This window comes from Calcarisporiella thermophila (genome assembly GCF_041956535.1).
Source record: "Calcarisporiella thermophila strain CBS 279.70 unplaced genomic scaffold VTP21scaffold_16, whole genome shotgun sequence".
Lineage (NCBI taxonomy): Eukaryota > Fungi > Calcarisporiellomycota > Calcarisporiellomycetes > Calcarisporiellales > Calcarisporiellaceae > Calcarisporiella > Calcarisporiella thermophila.
The window spans coordinates 399488-417526 of NW_027192206.1; the positions used below are offsets into that span (position 1 = coordinate 399488).

Here is an 18039-nt window from a genome sequence, read left to right on the forward strand (position 1 = left end):
GTGCCTTGAGGCGTTTGCAATTTTATGCTCCTGCATCACCCGTTTGGCACATGATTCTTGCGATGGCGAGAGACTGTTCAGAGATCAACCATCCGACGTCTGAAATATGGCATGGAAAGTCAACGTCATTGCCTGACACCGTAGGATCGGTTCTTCAGTCCTAAAATGACATTACGCCATACACGTATAAATTGATCATTCCCTTCAAAGTCGGTCGAGCGTTTCTCTTTTCTTCTTCCTCACTCCATTATTTTCTAACCTCCCATCTACCATGAAACACCCCACTCTTCCTTCTGCCATCGGCCCGCTGTCGCTCCACACCGAGTATGAACCAAAGCTCTCTCTCTCGCCCCTTTCGCCCTCGGCCTCCCCTCCTTCTCCCGCCACTCCCTCGATCTCATCCACCTGCTCTTCGCTAGAGAACGACCGTTTATCCCCCGAGAGCTTGTCCCTCAACTTCACTCCGGTAGTGTTGCTTGATACAGATCCGCCCCGAGCCTCTCCCCTACTGGGGAGCGAATGCAGGCCGGCTGCACCTGGTCGGCCTGGAAAAGGGTTCGCGATCCTGCGATTATTATAATCTTGGGGGGGGGGGGGTTGGGCACTACGGGATGTGCACATGTGCCTACACTGCCACCTATATACAAGCACGTCCATATTCTACTATTTTGTATTGATGCTCTCTGCATTGTATTTGTACTGTTTTGTATTGTTTTATCCATATCCTCGACTCCAGCAATATCATTGAACGTTATTCTATGCTTCCATTATATGGAGATTTTGGAAACAGATTTATTTGTGGAGGGTGAAAGCATTCGCCAATGGATCCAATAATAAGGGCCAGAAACCTATTGTTCCATTTTTGTTTGAATATCACACTTTAGTTGATACCCCAGCAGCTTTCCTACCTCTTTTATGATGTCAAGAGCCAGAATCGAAATCGTATGAAACCTCCCGCCAATTAATTCCAAGGCCAATCGAGAGTTGGCAGAGGATACCGAAAGGGGAGTATTGTAGTTTGAGCGATGCTTCTAAGCCACTGCACTAGGCAAAGTGCTAGAGGGGGGGGAGTCTTTAGTAGGGGGCGGTTAGCTTCAAAAGGAAAAAATAAATCGCTTTTATGGGGTTCGGATGCAAGTAGGAAGACAAGCGGTGCTGCGTCGCGGTTTATTAGATGATACAGCGTCGGCTTCGGTTATGGGGAGGGTCTTCAGTGAATTGAAAGTCAATTCATTTCTCTAGGTCACAAAAGCAATCGGTGAAAAACTCAGTGAAGGGCCTCCACTCTGTCCTTTCGACACGATTGATTTGGCTGTTCTTCAATCTCGCAGAGTGCAAAGCCATGGAGGCCAGGACGGTAGCACTCCTCCCTCATTGGATGCAGCCCATTGGAAAATTTTAACTCACGAAATGCTCGGCGTCGAGGGAGAGACAGGATAGCCCGCCGACTCCTATGGGGGGAAGGAGGCTTCCGTCGAGGGGGGATAAGCCCTTTAAATGGAGCTTTTCCTTTTCTTCGGGCACCCCCCCCTCCCGCGTTCCCCCTGGCATTAGTAAGCTTTATGCTAGTATAATATGGTGTTAAGTCACTTGTGGTTGTGTTCGTGTATATCCATATGTTTGTGTTCGTGTTTCCACGTGAAAATTCATAAGACGCAAAGATAAATAAAAAAGCGCTTCCCTTCTAGAAAAGAGTCAGCTCAGGGGCGATTCATGGGGGAAGAAGGCGGGCAGAGTTTGGGGGGCTCGATTTTTGCTAGGGGCGGTTACTTCTCGCGTAAGAGTCCGCGATGCTGGGGAGAATGGGCAGCCGAAATAAAAAAATGCTTATGAGCTTGTGCGGAACGCCTTCTTTCAAGCTTCCGAGCTGGAGCCCCCAACCCCCCTCGGGATTTTCTATATGAATATTCTGGTCACCTTGCGTTGTTCCTTTTCTGGACTCTGAGTTAAGTTCCACGCGTAACGCGACATAGGCGTGTTCTGTTGAACATTTCGTCATTTCTTGGAATAGGCTGCAGAGGACACTGATCTCGGGATGGCATAGTTAGGGTTCTCTGCCCTCCCCCCACCCCTCCTCTCGCAACTCTCACACCGCATGAGAAAATAAAATTGGATTTCTTCCCGGGGCCGGCCTCGAGCTCCCCCCTCCCTTCCCCTCGCCCTCCCCTCTCGCGCCCGGCCAAAGGCCTGAGCCAGGCTTCCCGGGGGGATTGTGGGCCAGGCTCGCACGCCTGAGACGCAAGGTCACGAAAAAGATTTAGAGTTGCAAACGTGTTTTCCACGAGAAAACTTGACAGCATTTAGGCTATTCGGGCCTCACGGTGTCGAGGGCAGAGGAGACGGCAGGGGCGCAAACCCCGCTGGGAAGTTGCGTTGAACGTGTGGCCATCGTGGTCATGCCCGCCGAACTATAATGACGATTTTCTTGGTCGATGGTCGCGCAAGTCCAAGAAGGAAATTTTATCTTCGGCTATCGGAGCCAGGAAAGATACCGCTGCCATTACACCTGTTCCGCCTCGACTATTTGACGTGAACTTAAAATTGGCTTTTCGTATTTACCCATTGATACGGAGGTCCGCCGAGCGATAAAAGGATCTCAAATTGCGCAGCGCGCTTTTCCCGCTCGCTCTCCCCTCTCTCCTCGGCCTCTGGCCCCTTTCTCTGCTCGCCGCGAAAAGCACCGAGGCCCCCAGTCACCCCCTCGCCCCTCCTCCACCGTGGTTGCCGTCTCTTTGACGAGAGCTTATTCTTGTGATCTTTTGGTGCCTTTTCGCAGAGCCTCGGATTGGCCGAAGGGCTCAAAGATTCTTCCGTCAACTCTAATATATACAGGCCCCTCCCCTCCCCTCCCCCCGTGCTGCTTTCTCACAAGGGAAGCTTATCCCCCCTTTCTCTGCTTCCACGCTTCCCCACCGCGGTTCTGTATACTTCCTCACTCAACAGGAAGAAGTTGCTGGGCTACTTCCATTCCCTGTTTATTCATTGTACATAGACACGCCCTCCCCCACCCGACCCGACCACGGCATCCCCATTTCCCTCTGAACAAGACCGGGGCAAAGCGCAGAAGTCACACTTGCCTTTGCACGCAAGAAAGCAGGGACTGCAGCCAAAAGGCAAGGGAAGGCGACGAAAAGAAGCCGGAATGTTTGGAAGACGGCAGTCGGGAAAATCCAAGCAACACGAGCAAGAGCGGCAGCAGCAACAGCAGCAAGAGGCGGGCAAAGAAGCGGAGCAGTCGCAGACGGAGCAGCCCCATGAACGGCAATTGCTGCAGCCATCCACCTCTGCGCCCGCCTTATCGCGGCATCCGGGAGGGACCCATCCCGGCTACCGCAGTGTGCCCGGCTGGCGGCCGCTCAAGATCAACGAGAAGTTCACGGGCTTCGCGTATTACGAGGGAGGCACCTCACACACCCGCTACCTCTCACACCTCCCCGAAACCCCCTGGCCACACGCCTCGGCCTTTGACGAGTTACGCGCACGCGAAACCCTCTCATATTTCGCTGAGCCTTACGTCGCCATGTTTAATGACAAGCCCCATTATTACTGCCTCAATTGCAATGTTGGTAAGGATGATTTGTGCAGCGCTATGTCATCAAATTCCTAACGCTTGTTTTTGTATTTGATGGATCCGCATTCAATCCATCCATCTAGGCTGGGATGATGAGGAGATCACACGGAAACATATTCGTGATGAACACGGTCCTCACAATTAGAATCCTCCCTTTGCAATCCACATTCACATGCGGCTAATCCACTGCTGTTAATCTAATGCATCGCCTAAGACACTTTGATCTCATCCTTATTTATTTGTCGTTGTTATATATCTTTTGTCTAGCGCTGGGCGCATGTTTGAGCAGAAACACGCGAAATTAAAAAAAATCCCTTTTTCTCATCCTCCCCTTTCAACTATTAAAATCTGTCATCTTTAATTTCTACTCGTGAATTTGCCCCAAGTAATGTCAACCTTTCTTTTTTTTTTATTACTCCTCGCTAATTCTTTCACCAAATATACAGATAGACTAGAATGTGTTAATAATAATGCTCTAAAACCTTATGTGACTGGGCAGAATACTTGGTAAATAGGATTGTCTCGGGTCAACTTCGGCCAGATGACGTGGCGTCCATGTGCAGGCATGGTGGGAATCAAACGGTAGTTGGGATTAAGGACCAGACTATTCAAGCCTATTTTGCAGAAGCGGATCTGATTCTGATCGACTCATACCGGAAGAGAGCTCGACAGGGGAGGTGGGCTGGAGGATCAGCAGTGCTGATAAAACGGTTTAATGGCAATAGGTGTCAGAAGAAAATGTTCATATGCGCAAAAAGGGCGTTTCCAGTGCCAATCCATTTAAACTCTTACTGTATTAGTCAGCCGTATAATCAGGCCCGGATAAACTACGGCGATTTGCTAAGGCAGGTCGTGCAAGCCACTCTCGGATAGGCCACGCAAGCATGGAGGGTGACTTGTGGGGTACTTACTCACCCATTAGGTGGAGAGCTTTGAAAAGGAAATCTCAAGAAGCACTGCTGAATAATCGTTATGGTGACTGTTAACCATGACAAACGTCGACGTGGCTATAAATTCAGGGTTTAATGCTCCGATATTTAATATTTAATACCAAGCATAGGGCTCCAAAACCAAAACAGCGACTCTTTTGCAAGTTTGGAATTCATTTTCTTTGAATTCTCCAATCCCGGAAAAAAAGAACCAACTCCATTATAATGTGGTTCCGCAAACAGAAACCACCCCCACCCCCTCCGGCCGAGAGCCAGCCATTGCCAAAGCGCAATTTCCTTTCCGATCTAGTGTTTCATTGGGCAACCCCCCTACTGAAGGTCGGCTACAAGAGACCTCTGCAGAAAGAAGGTGAGTGGAGTGGACTGTCGAGATCTTCACATGGAGGACTAAATTGGGTCTTGTAGATCTCTATGTTCTAAATACAACACAGCAGGCTGAGTATCTCTCCAATCGTTTACGGGAGAATTGGGCCAAAGAAACTAGAAAGACAAAGCCTTCGCTCGTTCGAGCATTATGGGCCACATTCTCAAGCATTCTTATAGTGGCGGGTATTCTTCGAGTGGTTTCCGATGTGCTGACCGTCATAGCGCCCCGTGAGTCATAGTTGTTGTTTGTGTTTTGTTGGGTCATTCTTCTCACTTTGCACTCTATCGCTCCTCTGCTTAGTTATGATTCAGGAAATTATCGCCGTCGTCAGTCAATCGAGCTCTTCAAACCCACCTCCGGAGTGGAAAGGATACGTTTTCGCCGTTGCACTCTTCTTGATTCAGGAGTTAATGTCACTGACATTGCAGCACTCTTTCCAAATCGGAATGTCGGGTGGCATTAGTGTGCGCACCGCCGTTATTACCACCATCTACCGCAAAGCACTCGTATTGAGTGGGAAAGCACGCCAGGTATGGCATTGCATTGCATGACATTGCATTAGCGTGGAATCTTCTCCATGCCTCCCCTCCCCCCCCCAGAGATTCGGTCGCTAATTTTAACTCGGTCTGAAATCTCATTCTAGGAATTCACCAATGGAAAAATCACCAATCTCATGTCTACGGATGCCGCCCGCCTGGACATGGCAGCGGGTTATCTCCACAACCTTATCAGTGCGCCTGTTGAGATCGTGGTTGCCCTTATTCTTCTCATTCGCTATCTTGGCCCGTCGGCGCTGGCTGGACTTGCAGTGCTTGTCGCCTTTGGTCCTTTGCAAGGTCAAATCATGAAGGTGCTAGCCAAGTTCCGGAAGAAGGCGACCACCGTGACGGATTCTCGGATAAAGCTCACCCAGGAAGTGCTCTCCGGAATGCGCGTGATCAAGTTCTACGGCTGGGAGAAGAATTTCCTGGATCGTCTCGGCATCCTTCGACGCAGAGAATTGCACTACGTTCGTCAATTGCTTATGGTGCGTGCAGGTGTTGCAGGAGTCACTATGGTAAGCGATTTGAGATTGCCATTCGGACGACGCAGGAGCCTCTTTATCTGACGCTTTTCTTTGTGTTCTCTGTGGTTTAGATGGTTCCGACCCTGGCCACCATTGTCACCTTTATTATTTATACAGTGATTGGCAACGAATTGACCCCCGAAGTCGTCTTCCCAAGTCTTGCCCTGTTCAATATGGTATGCTCTCCCGATTCCCTCTTCTCGGTTGGCTTGCATGTTAAATGTTGTTTTTCCAATCTATCTAGATTCGCATTCCACTTATTATGCTTCCAATGGTCATTGCGGCGGTCGCAGACGCCAAGGTCTCACTCGGCCGTATCCAAGAGATGCTTCTCTCCCCAGAGCTCGACACCCTTCCCCCCATTGTTGCCGACGCTAAATACGCAGTGCGGGTGACCGATGGCGAGTTTGTGTGGGAGTCTCCCCCCGAAAACCCTCCTGAGAGCAAGAGCGAAAAGAAAAAGAAGAAGAAGCTGGCGAAAAAACAAGCCAAAGCCCTTGGGGAAGCCGCTGCCGATAGCCGTGAGAAGAAGCCCGAGGAGGTGGATACCATGGATAAAGAGGAGCATTCTGAGGGGTCGACCACAGAGCTCGCGGAGACAGATTCGAATGAAAATACCCTCAAAGAGAAGAATGAACAAAACGATTTTGTCCTACGGAATGTTCAGCTCAATATTCCTCGCGGGCAACTGGTTGCTGTCGTGGGTGCCGTCGGATCCGGTAAAAGCTCGCTGTTGAATGCCCTAGTCGGTGAGATGCGCAAGACTCGCGGAGAAATCGAATTCGGTGGAACGGTCGGATATTGTCCACAGACGCCCTTCATTCAGAACGCGTCTGTGCGCGGCAATATCACCTTTGGCCTGCCCTTCGACCAGGAGAAATACCAACGTGTAGTGGACGCGTGTGCCCTTACCCCCGATCTGAAGATTTTGCCTGATGGCGATCAGACGGAGATTGGGGAACGGGGTGTGAACATCAGTGGAGGTAAAGCATTTTATGCATTTTTTTTTTCCCCTGATAGAAATGGATTCCTAATGCTTCATGGTCCATTGAATAGGGCAAAAACAGCGGGTCAATATCGCCCGAGCCGTCTATTTCGACAGCGACATTGTGCTCCTCGACGATCCGCTCTCCGCAGTCGACTCGCATGTCGGGCGGCATTTGTTCGAAAAATGTATCCTTGAGGCCCTGAGCGGCAAAACCCGCATCTTGGTCACCCACCAGCTACATTTCCTTCCCCGGGTCGACTACATTATTGTGATGGATGACGGAGAAGTGCGAGAGGAGGGAACCTATGCCGACCTCATGAAAGCTGACGGGGAATTTGCCCTTCTGATGAAAAATTACGGCGGGGTGGAGGACGAGGATGAGGAGGCTGAGAAGGAGGCGAAGGAGTCCGAGCAGGCAGCCCAGCTTGAAGCCACGGAAGAGGCCGCTGTAGAGGTGGCCGCGATCAAGGACGGGGATACGAAGAAAGAGGTGGCCATCCAAAAAGCGGCCCGCCTAATGACAGAGGAGGAGCGGTTCACGGGCAACGTGGACAAACGGGTGTACATCGCCTATATGAAATCGGCTGGCGCCTACACGCTCTCGCTGGTGTTCGTGTCTCTCATACTCTCACAGGCGTCCAACATCATGACGAGCGTGTGGCTTTCCTTCTGGTCTGGAAATCGATTTGAGCTCCAAGGGCCGGTGTACATGGGCGTGTACGCTGGCTTGGGAGGAGCCCAGGCTCTTCTCTCGTTTGTGAATGGTATCTTTTTCGCTATGGCTACGGCGCTCGCTGCGGAACGGCTCCACTCTGCGACACTGAACAACGTGCTCCGCGCACCCATGGCCTTTTTCGACACAACCCCCCTTGGTCGCATCATTAACCGCTTTTCCAAGGATGTGGATGCTATCGACAACCTTTTGGGCGAATCGTACCGCATGTTTTTGCAGACCCTGTTCCTTGTCTTTTCCATCTTCGTTCTGATTGCCACCATCTTCCCCGTGTTCCTCGCGCCCATCGTCCCGCTACTTGGCATCTATTACATCGCCGGCTCCTTCTACACCGCCACCTCGCGCGAGCTCAAGCGCCTGCAATCGATTCTGCGCTCTTCGCTCTACGCTAATTTTAGCGAGACTCTCTCCGGCCTGCCGACCATCCGTGCCTTCCGCGTGCAGCAACGTTGCATAGGCGATAACGAACGCTTCTCCGACCTCGAGAATATGGCCTACTACTTGACCATCACCATCCAGCGGTGGCTCGGCCTGCGCCTTGAACTCCTGGGCAATACCATTGTGTTCCTTGTGGCCATCTTCTCCGTCGCCTATCGGTACAACGTCAGTTCCTCTATCGTGGGTCTGTTGCTCAGCTACTCGCTCCAGACCACCAACACGTTTGGGTGGTGTGTTCGCCAGCTGGCCGAAGTGGTAAGTTGCGATCCATTTGGTTTCGCCGTGGTCTTTGCATCGCTGTGGCGGCTTGAAATTCATTTTCCCCTGCACATTTAGGAAACCAACATGAATGCCGTGGAGCGTCTCTTCCATTACGCGTACAATCTGGAGCAAGAGGCCCCCGACGTCATCCCCGATAATCGTCCGCCGGAGAACTGGCCGGCTCGCGGCGAAATTCAGATCGAGAACATGCAGCTGCGTTATCGCGAGGGGCTTCCCGTCGTGCTCAACGACATCAATGTACATATTCACGGGGGAGAAAAGATTGCCGTGGTGGGGCGCACTGGCTCGGGTAAATCGTCCATCATGGTCGGCCTCTTCCGTATCGTTGAATTGTGCGGTGGGCGCATCATGATCGATGGTGTCGATGTGTCGAAGATCGGTCTCAACGACCTGCGCACGAAACTCGCCATCATCCCGCAGGATCCGGTCCTGTTCCATGGCACGTTCCGATCGAACGTGGATCCATTCGGACGGTACACCGATCTGGAAATTTGGGATGCTCTGGCTCGCTCCGATCTCAAGAACTACGTCTCGAGTCAGCCTGGCGGGCTCGAGGCCCCTATTGCCGAGGGCGGCGAGAACTTGAGCGTGGGGCAACGCCAGCTGATCTGTCTGGCTCGTGCCCTGCTTACCAAGGCCAAAATTATTGTGCTGGATGAAGGTAATTTTACTTGGGCTCATTCGGATTCCCGGCCATTACTGACGCTCTTCCGCCCCTAATAGCCACCGCTTCCGTGGATTTGCAGACCGATGCGCTGATTCAGCGGGCGCTTCGTGAAGACTTCAAGGACTCCACCGTCCTCACGATTGCCCATCGTCTCAACACCATCATCGATTACGATCGGGTGCTCGTTTTGGAGGCGGGCAAGGTAAAGGAGTTCGATACGCCGGCCAAGCTCCTCGAGGATCCCGAGGGTGCGTTCACCCAGATGGTGGAGAACACCGGGCCCACCAATGCAGCTCTCCTAAGGAATATGGTGAAAAATTGATACCCTTATAGATACTGGTCTTAATAATTGTCACTCATCACGCACGTTATCATCCCACTCTGTCTCGTTATTTATCAATCTTATTCATATTTAAAATCTCTTCCCTATCTTGCGTCGGCTCCTCACACTATTTATTATCACCTCCCAATTCAATCTACATTGCTTCCTGGGTCCCTTTTTTCCCGGATTTTTCATACACTTAATAAACACAGAGCTATAATCACGATGAGTTTTCGACAGATTTGTTTAGCGCTTTATTTTAATTCATTCTTCTTGAATCGCGCGTTCCAATCGCGAGGCGGGGAGCATGGATCGCTGGACCGTTACGCAAAATCAAAGCGAAAAAGCTCGTGTGCATTTAGGCATATTGACAAGTGGCAAATGGCCGCGCGGCCCTGAACCGGTTTGAAATTTGTTTTTATTATGCTCATTACATTTACTTGTGGTCCTTGTTTACCGTGCATCCCGCAGCAAAAGGCTTACTTCACATCATCTTCCCCCTCTCCACTACAGAGCGTAAAGAAGCCCTTTCGCGTCGTCCGTTCCTTTTTTTTAGCCCCCCCCCCTTTTTTTTTCCCTTCCTTAAAATTGAAGCTTCGAGTTTTATTTTTTATTTTTTCTTCCTCTTATTTTTCCCTCCCCTTATTCCTGATCGGATAGAGGCTAGGTCGAAGATCAGAATGGTCCACTTTCCTTCGTGTATACCTCGAGAGCATCTATTAAATTAAAGATTCCATGTTTTATATACCTACTCACTTTCTTTATTCCCTGTATATGATAATTATTTCATTTCTTAATCCTACTGCCTTATCATCTAATCTCAACCAAGCTAATACAATGCGCTCGAGGCTGCCCCATGGGCAGCGCCATAGACATCCTAGTCAATTTCCATCGCTCTTGCCGCAACCATCATTGGCCTTGCTCCTCTTCCTCATCATCCTGGCTAGCTTCGCCGGAATGGCCCAGAGTCAACAAACTCTGGTGATACCCGTTTCGGTGGTGGCCGCCAAGCCCATCCCTCCTCAAGCTGCAGCCCGCGGGGTGCAGTTTCTCTTCACCATCCCGACAACCACCTTTGCCCTCGACAATAGCGGAACCAGCGCCACGCAATCTAACGATGTGCTCTCGCTCCTCCATCTCTCCGCCTCGCTCTCCCCCGACGGAAAACAAGCGCTGCCTAGTTGGCTGGTGTTCGATCCGACCACCTGGACTTTCTCGGGCATCCCTCCCGCCACCGCCTCGTCTATCACCGTGTATGTCATCGCAACCGACGGCGCGAACAACACGCTGATGCAATCGTTCGCGCTAGTTCTCGATGAGCGTTATCCCCCGAAGCTCCTTCGCTCCATCCCGGATCAATGGGTCTATTTTGGCCAATTTGTGCAGTTCACACTGCCGGCTGGTAGTTTTGCTTCCGCCGTCGGCGGGAATCTCCAATACTCGGCAACCATTGAGGGCGGCTGGCTTAGCTTCAACCCAACGAATCTCACGTTCACCGGCTGGGCACCTGCCGCGCCCTCACCCGATGTCCAGGGACCCAAGCAGAACATGTCGGTGGTGGTGACGGCCAAAGACCAGCTGAACGGAATGACGGCCACGGGACTCCATGTGATCGTGGTTCCCGATCCCAACGTGCATGGATCCTCTGGCGGCGCAACGGGAGCGCCCGGGGGGTCATCAGCTGCAAACGGACAACAAGGGAGCGGACAAGCTATGACAGGCACTTTGCCGACCGCGCTGGTGGTCGGGTTGACGGTAGTGTCCGGGGTAGCCATCATTCTCGTTGGGGTGCTGATGGGGGCATTCTGCTGCTGGTATCGTCGCCGCAACAAGAAACGTCAGCTTAGCCAAATGCCGCCCGAGGACGTGGAGAAATACTCGCCATGGGAACCTCCGCACTCGCATCCTCATCGCATCTCTTTCTGCCCGCCATCTTTCGACTTCCACGAGGAGGACTATCTGCCCCCCATGATGGAGGACGACATACACCAGGCCGATCGTCTCGCAGTCCCCACTCTGAAATCGCGGCGTCAGTCGTACATGTCGGGCTCGATGCAACGCGGCCACTCGCGGAGCGACCGAACCTCCCACTTTTCCGACACCGCGAGCGCCGAAGGAAGCGAAGCGGCTCCCCCTGCGACCGCCATGGGCACCTATCCAGGCTACGACCCGTCCTTTTACCGACGCGAGCGGGTAAGTAGCGTCGGTTTGGCCGGGGATCCGCGTCGGCACACCATGGCATTTTACGGCTCCAATCGCATGTACCCGACCCGCCCTCCGCCCTCGCACCAATATCGCCGCAACCGCCACAGCATGATGCTCTCTCCTGAAACAGCCCACCACCGTCCCGTACGTACCCCCAGTTGGCGAGCGGTATCGCGTCTCTCCGTCCCGTCGGGCGGGGAGATTTCGTGGATGGCACCTGGAGGGCAGCGATTGCGACGGACCACAGAGCGTGTATCGGAGGTGGCGCGTCGGGTGAGCGCGGTACCCACTGAGTTCTTTGACTCGGACGACACTTCTTCCGAGAGCGCTTCGTCGGATAGCAGCGAGCAAACCAGCATGGGCGTGATGATGGATGCATCGATTGCGGCGTTTGAGCGACGTAAGGCCGCGATGTCTCGCGAGTTCGGGAATGTGTCGGATACGGGGGGGAGCTTTCGGATTGGAGCATCCGAAATAGGTAAGGATCACCAGGGGTCGGAGTCCGAGGATGAGGTGGACGAAGAGGAGGAGGAGGAGGTGGTGGGAGAGGAGGAAGGAGTGGAGGAGAATAAGATAAAAAATACGAAATCACTACAGGTTAAGGAGAAGGGAAAAGCGGGAAGGGGAAAAGTGGAAGATGAATTGGCCGATGAGCGTGGGGCCTCATCCTTTCGCTTTTCCCTTAACATGAACAATCCCTTTGCACGCGAGTGGGTCAAGAAGATAGTGGGGAGTGGGAGCAGCGTGGGCAGCGGCAACAGTAAAGAGCAGGCGCCGGAGACGGACGTGGAAGAGGAGAAACCCGGGCCGGAAAGAGAGAACTCCCTCTTCCCGCGCACCCTCCAAATTGACACCTCTATGCAGAGAGACCAGCCATCGCAGCCTCAGACCCAGCCCAAGCAGGACGGCTCAGCGCTGCCCAGTGATGCTTCGCTGTTCCGCAAAACACAGGACCCGCAGGGGAACTGGACGACTTCCAATGACGATGGCAGGGGAAGGGGAAAGGATGAGGTCGCGGAGGCCAGGGCGGCCGCTGTAGCAGTGCGCCCGTCTCAGTGGGATGACGGAAAGGATATACGCTCTTTGCACCCGATAGATTTTGATAACAGCCGTCGTTCCTCCGCTGACACACGCACCTCTAGTGGAGATAGCGCGCCACCGACCCCCAACTCCGGATACATTTGCGTCTCGGCTGATGTCATGGTGACAACGGCCGACTCGGCTATGCGCTTGATCAATGGTCCGGATATGAATGAGAAAAAAAATAGGTAGGCGTGCGATGCCATTTCCTGATTTCAAATGCTATGTGAGAGTTGTATTGATTTCGCTTCTTTTTGCCAGCGAGTTACCCTCCATGACAACGGCGGAGAAGCGCCTATCTCAAGGATGGAGTATCTATAAACGGCTGTCTAATAGCGTGGCCCCACGGCTTAGCCTAGATGAAGTCTCCACGGTGGCGTTATCCCCAGAAAAAAATGGGGTTGATACCGATGCTTCGACACTTTCTCGGTCACCCACGCGTCCTGCACCCATTCTTGTAGCCCACGTTGGAGAGCCCTTCCATCATGCGGCACGCGCAGCAGCAGATTCACTGGCTGCGGGATGTCGCCTGATGGCCGAATTGGATGGGTCGCTGCCCCCCGGGAGAGGGGAAAAGCTTCCGTCGTGGCTGCATTTCGACCCTCCGACTGCAACTCTATGGGGCGTACCGTACGGGTACGACTCGAATGGGAACATAAAAGTGAGAGTGATGAGTTTGCCGGCAACAAAAACGGGTCGGGAGGAGAGTGAAATAAAGGTGGTGTGTCGATTGGTAATAAGAATTGTTGCAGATGGTGAGGCCGTGCGTGCCGTTGAGTGAGGAGAGCAGTTTATTTTGTTTGTTTTGCATGCTAGTCCCAAATAATTTTGTTTCTATCTCTTTAATCTGCCTACACTTTTCCTTTACATTTTCATTTTTCAATTTTCATTTTTTTTTTCCCTCTTCTCTAATGTCAAGCTGAGTATTATACAAATATACAAAATGATATTTCCTACTGACGACACAATACACGAAGCACACCTCGTGCGCCTGGAATGTCCGTGCCACTTCATAAAGCTGAATATGGAAAATAAAATTACGGATTCGAGAAACTTAACTTTGCGCATAGTATCCATTCTCTCTTCCTTCTCCACTGATTGTTATAGCTGGTATATACAGACATATACTTGGTCGGCATGGCCATACTACCTACACATAAACTTTATTTTAATGGATTCATTGCCATCATTGTTTTGACAATCTGTTTGATTAATATCCCTCCTCTCTCCATCCATCGCATCGCGGCATTTCCGAAATTGACCACGCGGGACATTCGGCAGGACGACACAGGTAATGCCATCTGCCTGGAGCCGGAATGTAAAGCGGCTGCGTTGGATATTCTCGCTGACATGGATCAGAATGTCAATCCATGCGAGGACTTTTATGGCTTTGCCTGCGGAGGCTGGGAGGCACGCCACCAGATACCAGCAGACAAGCCGGGAATAGACAATTTTGACATCATCGCGGACGAGAACAAGGTGAATATTGTGGATGAGGTGCTTTGCTTGTGTTTTTTATGACCTTCATTTATATGTTCTCCTCGGTGTATTATCCGGGTGCATATTTTGTTCGATTCAAATGCAGGTATTTCTTCGAGATATCCTTGCCAAACCATACACTCCGCCTGATCCCAAATTCCAGGCCCTGAGTCGGAAGCAGCGGGATATCGACGCGGCGAATTTCCAGAAAGTCAAAAACATTTACGATGCTTGTATGGATGAAGAGAAGATCAAGCAACTCGGGGCAAAGCCTATTCTTCCCATTCTTCGGATGATTCTCGAGGGGTACCCCGTGGAGGTGCCTCTCCCCGATTATTTCACCGCACCCATATCCAAATTGAAGAAGCACTACCCCATTAATGCGAATAGACTTGGTGCTCTCCTCGCCAATATGTCGACGTATGGCATGGATTCTATCATTGGGGGAAACGTGGCTGCGGATTTGGCCGACCCAACGATGAACGCACTATGGATCACCGAAAACGGAGCCACTCTCCCTAACAAGCGATATTATGACGACCCCGCGACCACCACCGTCTATCGTTCCACCATCGCGGATACGTTTAAGCTGATCCTGGGCGAGCTTGCGCTGGAGCTGTGGCCTGAGAGGGATGCCAGCGCTCCAATACAGGATCAAGTGTGGAGCAAGATGGCGGAGGAAATTACACAATTCGAACATCAAATGGCATCCGTGACCCTCTCCAAAACGAGAATGCTAGATCCGGCTTCAATCTACAATGTAGGAAATGTCACATACATGGACGACATTGCCCCCAATATCGGCTGGACTGCGTATCTTTCAGCTCTGCTCACACCGAGTGATAATGCATTTCCTCGCAAGACTATACCCGAGTCCTTCATTGTGGAGTCACCATTCTACGTCCAAAAGATTTCCCAGGATATTCTTCCAAACACCTCGCCAGCTACACTACAGGCGTATCTACTCTGGCGAGCAATATACATAGGATTCCTGCCCTTTCTTAGTGAGAAATACCAGATCCCCTCGAGGCGCCTCAAGTTTACCCTAAACGGGATCAAGGAGATTCCCCCACGCTGGCGACTCTGTCTCAGCGAAGTCACCTACGGCATTGGTCAAGCAGCTGGCCGCTATTTTATTCTGAATCGTTTTGGCACCGAGGCCAGAAAACAAACAACAGAAATGATCACACAGATACAAAAGGACTTCCGTACACGTCTGTCGCAGCTGCCGTGGCTACAGCGGGAGGATTTGACTCAAGCGCTCTTGAAGGTGGATTACATGGAGAAAAAAATTGGGTACTCTTCAGGGACCCTTAACCTAATGGACCCAGAGTCGGTACAGGATTATTACAAGACACTACAGACCAAACCTGACGAGTATCTCTGGAATGCGGTGAGGGAGAATCATTTCCGGAATGACCAGGCTATAAAAATGGTTGGAGAGCGGGTGGACAAATCCCTATGGCAGATGAATCCGCACGATGTGAACGCCTATTACGTGCGTATTGTGGACCAGCTCGTGTCGAGTGTATTTTCTTCTGGTATTAACCTGATTCCTCCTTTGCTGCATTCCTAGGATGCCACGAACAACGAGATCGTTTTCCCCGCAGGAATCTTACAAACCCCCTTTTTCCATCCCAAGCTGCCAGCCTATCTAAACTACGGAGGGATCGCAACCATTGCCGCGCACGAAATCACGGTATATTGTGTTTTTTTTTTAATTTCCAGATTACTTCTGCGACTGGCTTTAAATCTAAATAGAAGCTTTTTATAATAGCACGGGTTCGATCAACATGGTCGCTTGTTTAACCCCACAGGAAGAATGGTAAACTGGTGGAGCAATATTACGGCTAGCAAGTTTGAGGAGAAAGCGCAATGCTTTGTGAAACAAGTAGGGGTGCATTGTTGAAGTCTTTGATGTTCACAATCTAATGATTCCATAGTATTCTAACTACACGATCCGGGGTCCCGAGGGAAGTGTGCTTCCCGTCAACGGGGACCTCACTCTTAGCGAGAATCTCGCCGACAATGGTAGCTCATTTCTTCCCTTCTCTCTGCAGATAAATACGCATATCCTTAAAATTCCATTTTTTTTGTTCCTCTATGTCTTAGGCGGCTTGCGTACAGCCTATTCTGCCTGGTCCAACACCTCCTCTATTCTGAACCCGTCGCTCCCATTCCCGCCCTCATTCGCCAACTATACACACGCTCAGCTTTTCTTCATCCAATTCGCTCGAGTATGGTGCGGCAAAAAAACCCCGCAGGACTTGACCCACCTGGTGCTCACGGACCCTCATCCCCCGAATCGAGTTCGCATCAACGGAGCCATCAGAAACCTTGAAGAGTTTGATAAGGTATGGGGATGTGCGATGGAGAGAGGCGTGGCCCGGGATGCGAGCTCGAGATGCGAGCTATGGTAGAATCGGAAGCGTGGGAGGGGAGGGTGTAAAACTAATAAATTAATGTAACATAGCTTTGGAAATGGTATTGAAGCCTTGATGATACCTTATTATGTCCCAGGGGGATCTATTGTCTACTGTCTCAATAAAGCCATACTCTGCGCTCTTGGTGTATTTTCGCCTTTGAGTGGCCGTGAATTATTTGAGTGACGGTTACTCGATCGTACAAGGAAAGCTAAATTAGGACCTGCATTAATTGCCTGCAGCCTAAATTAAATTGAACTCGTTCAACATAACCGCTTCCGCTTTGGATGTGGTTATGTGAGGAGTTACATATACTTTTACGTGTTGTTTTCTGTACAAGCATATTTTACTCCTCTCCCTCCTAACGGTCGTTTTGGCCATCTCATCATCGCCAGCTATTTCTTTTTCCTTCTCCCTTTTCCATTCCTTTTTCGTTCCAGAATGGCGCGTTTCCCGTTCCTTGCTACTCTCCTTTCTCTCTCACTGTCATTAGCCGGAGTTGTCCATGGAAAAGGCGGCGGTAAAGGTGCTGGTGATTGCAAAGATGTTCACCTCGATTTCACCTCGACTTTCAACAAGAATTTCTTCTTCGATATTGACAATAATCCAGCTCAATGGTTGCTATCTAAACAGGGTCTTGAGTTGAAATTGTCGCCACCCACTAAGTACATTCCAGCAAAGAGTGACGAAGGGGAATACAACAAGTTTGCTGGGAATGGGCCGACCTTTAATTCGACATTCCTATTTCAATACGGCAGCGTGGAGGCAACCATTAAGCCAGCCCAGCCGGGAGGCGCGGTTACTGCATTTATTGTAAGTGCACCAATGGTACTTGAAAAAAAAAATAGCTGGGTAAAGTGTATTAATTCATCTCCTGTATTATGGGGGACTCCATAGTTGATGGCAGACAACGGGGACGAGGTGGATTATGAGTGGGTTGGAGGTGCTCAACAGGTCCAGAGCAATTATTTCTACCACGATCATATAGTCTATGGCGTCAATGGAAAGACGCACAACATTCCCCCAGGATTTGTCCGGTACAAGATAGAAAGAACACCCGAGATCATCACTTGGTATGTGAACGATAAACCTGTGCGCGTCAAGAGGCGGGCAGAAACCTGTAAGGGCGGAGTGTGCCAGTTCCCCAATGCACCAGCACGAATCTCGTTTGGTGTCTGGGATGGGAGCACTGAGCCGGGCACAGCGGGATGGGCAAATGGACCGATGAAATGGAATAAGCTGAAAGACGTGAGAGCCTACGTGAGGGACGTGACGGTGAAGTGCCAGTAATTTATCTCTTTAATCAATACCCTGCCACGCATATAATCCTGATACAATAATATCTCTTCCTTTTTCCCTTTTTTGTCATCGATATGAACGTCGTTATTTCTACTGTTAACGTATAAAATTTGGCATCGAGCTCCTTTATTGTTATTTTGCATAACAGCTCAGAGTAAAAGCTTTTATA

General features: G+C 50.9%; 6 protein-coding genes across 6 annotated transcripts; 5 read left to right on the top strand and 1 right to left on the bottom strand.

The window, feature by feature from the left end:
* Nucleotides 1-271: 271 nt before the first annotated feature.
* VTP21DRAFT_3089 (uncharacterized protein) lies at nt 272-580 on the top strand (the record flags this gene model as incomplete). Its single annotated transcript, XM_069393353.1, has 1 exon — nt 272-580. One exon carries the CDS (start codon nt 272-274, stop codon nt 578-580), a length of 309 nt encoding a protein of 102 aa, XP_069249699.1.
* A 1176-nt stretch (nt 581-1756) lies between these two features.
* Nucleotides 1757-1999, bottom strand: VTP21DRAFT_3090 (uncharacterized protein; the record flags this gene model as incomplete). Its single annotated transcript, XM_069393355.1, has 1 exon — nt 1757-1999. One exon carries the CDS (start codon nt 1997-1999, stop codon nt 1757-1759), a length of 243 nt encoding a protein of 80 aa, XP_069249700.1.
* Nucleotides 2000-3142: 1143 nt separating this feature from the next.
* On the top strand, nt 3143-3716 carry VTP21DRAFT_3091 (uncharacterized protein; the record flags this gene model as incomplete). The annotated part of the gene is made up of 2 exons (XM_069393356.1): nt 3143-3566; nt 3655-3716. 2 exons carry the CDS (start codon nt 3143-3145, stop codon nt 3714-3716), a joined length of 486 nt encoding a protein of 161 aa, XP_069249701.1.
* A 1009-nt stretch (nt 3717-4725) lies between these two features.
* On the top strand, nt 4726-9384 carry VTP21DRAFT_3092 (uncharacterized protein; the record flags this gene model as incomplete). Its single annotated transcript, XM_069393357.1, has 9 exons — nt 4726-4870; nt 4927-5115; nt 5189-5418; nt 5532-5945; nt 6026-6130; nt 6199-6937; nt 7011-8368; nt 8450-9056; nt 9119-9384. 9 exons carry the CDS (start codon nt 4726-4728, stop codon nt 9382-9384), a joined length of 4053 nt encoding a protein of 1350 aa, XP_069249702.1.
* Nucleotides 9385-10221: 837 nt separating this feature from the next.
* VTP21DRAFT_3093 (uncharacterized protein) lies at nt 10222-13450 on the top strand (the record flags this gene model as incomplete). Its single annotated transcript, XM_069393358.1, has 2 exons — nt 10222-12829; nt 12903-13450. The coding sequence occupies 2 exons, from the start codon at nt 10222-10224 to the stop codon at nt 13448-13450; spliced, it is 3156 nt and encodes a 1051-aa protein (XP_069249703.1).
* A 356-nt stretch (nt 13451-13806) lies between these two features.
* Nucleotides 13807-17861, top strand: VTP21DRAFT_3094 (uncharacterized protein; the record flags this gene model as incomplete). The annotated part of the gene is made up of 9 exons (XM_069393359.1): nt 13807-14148; nt 14255-15667; nt 15725-15847; nt 15926-15973; nt 16092-16179; nt 16261-16564; nt 16622-16632; nt 17065-17384; nt 17469-17861. The coding sequence occupies 9 exons, from the start codon at nt 13807-13809 to the stop codon at nt 17859-17861; spliced, it is 3042 nt and encodes a 1013-aa protein (XP_069249704.1).
* Nucleotides 17862-18039: the final 178 nt, after the last annotated feature.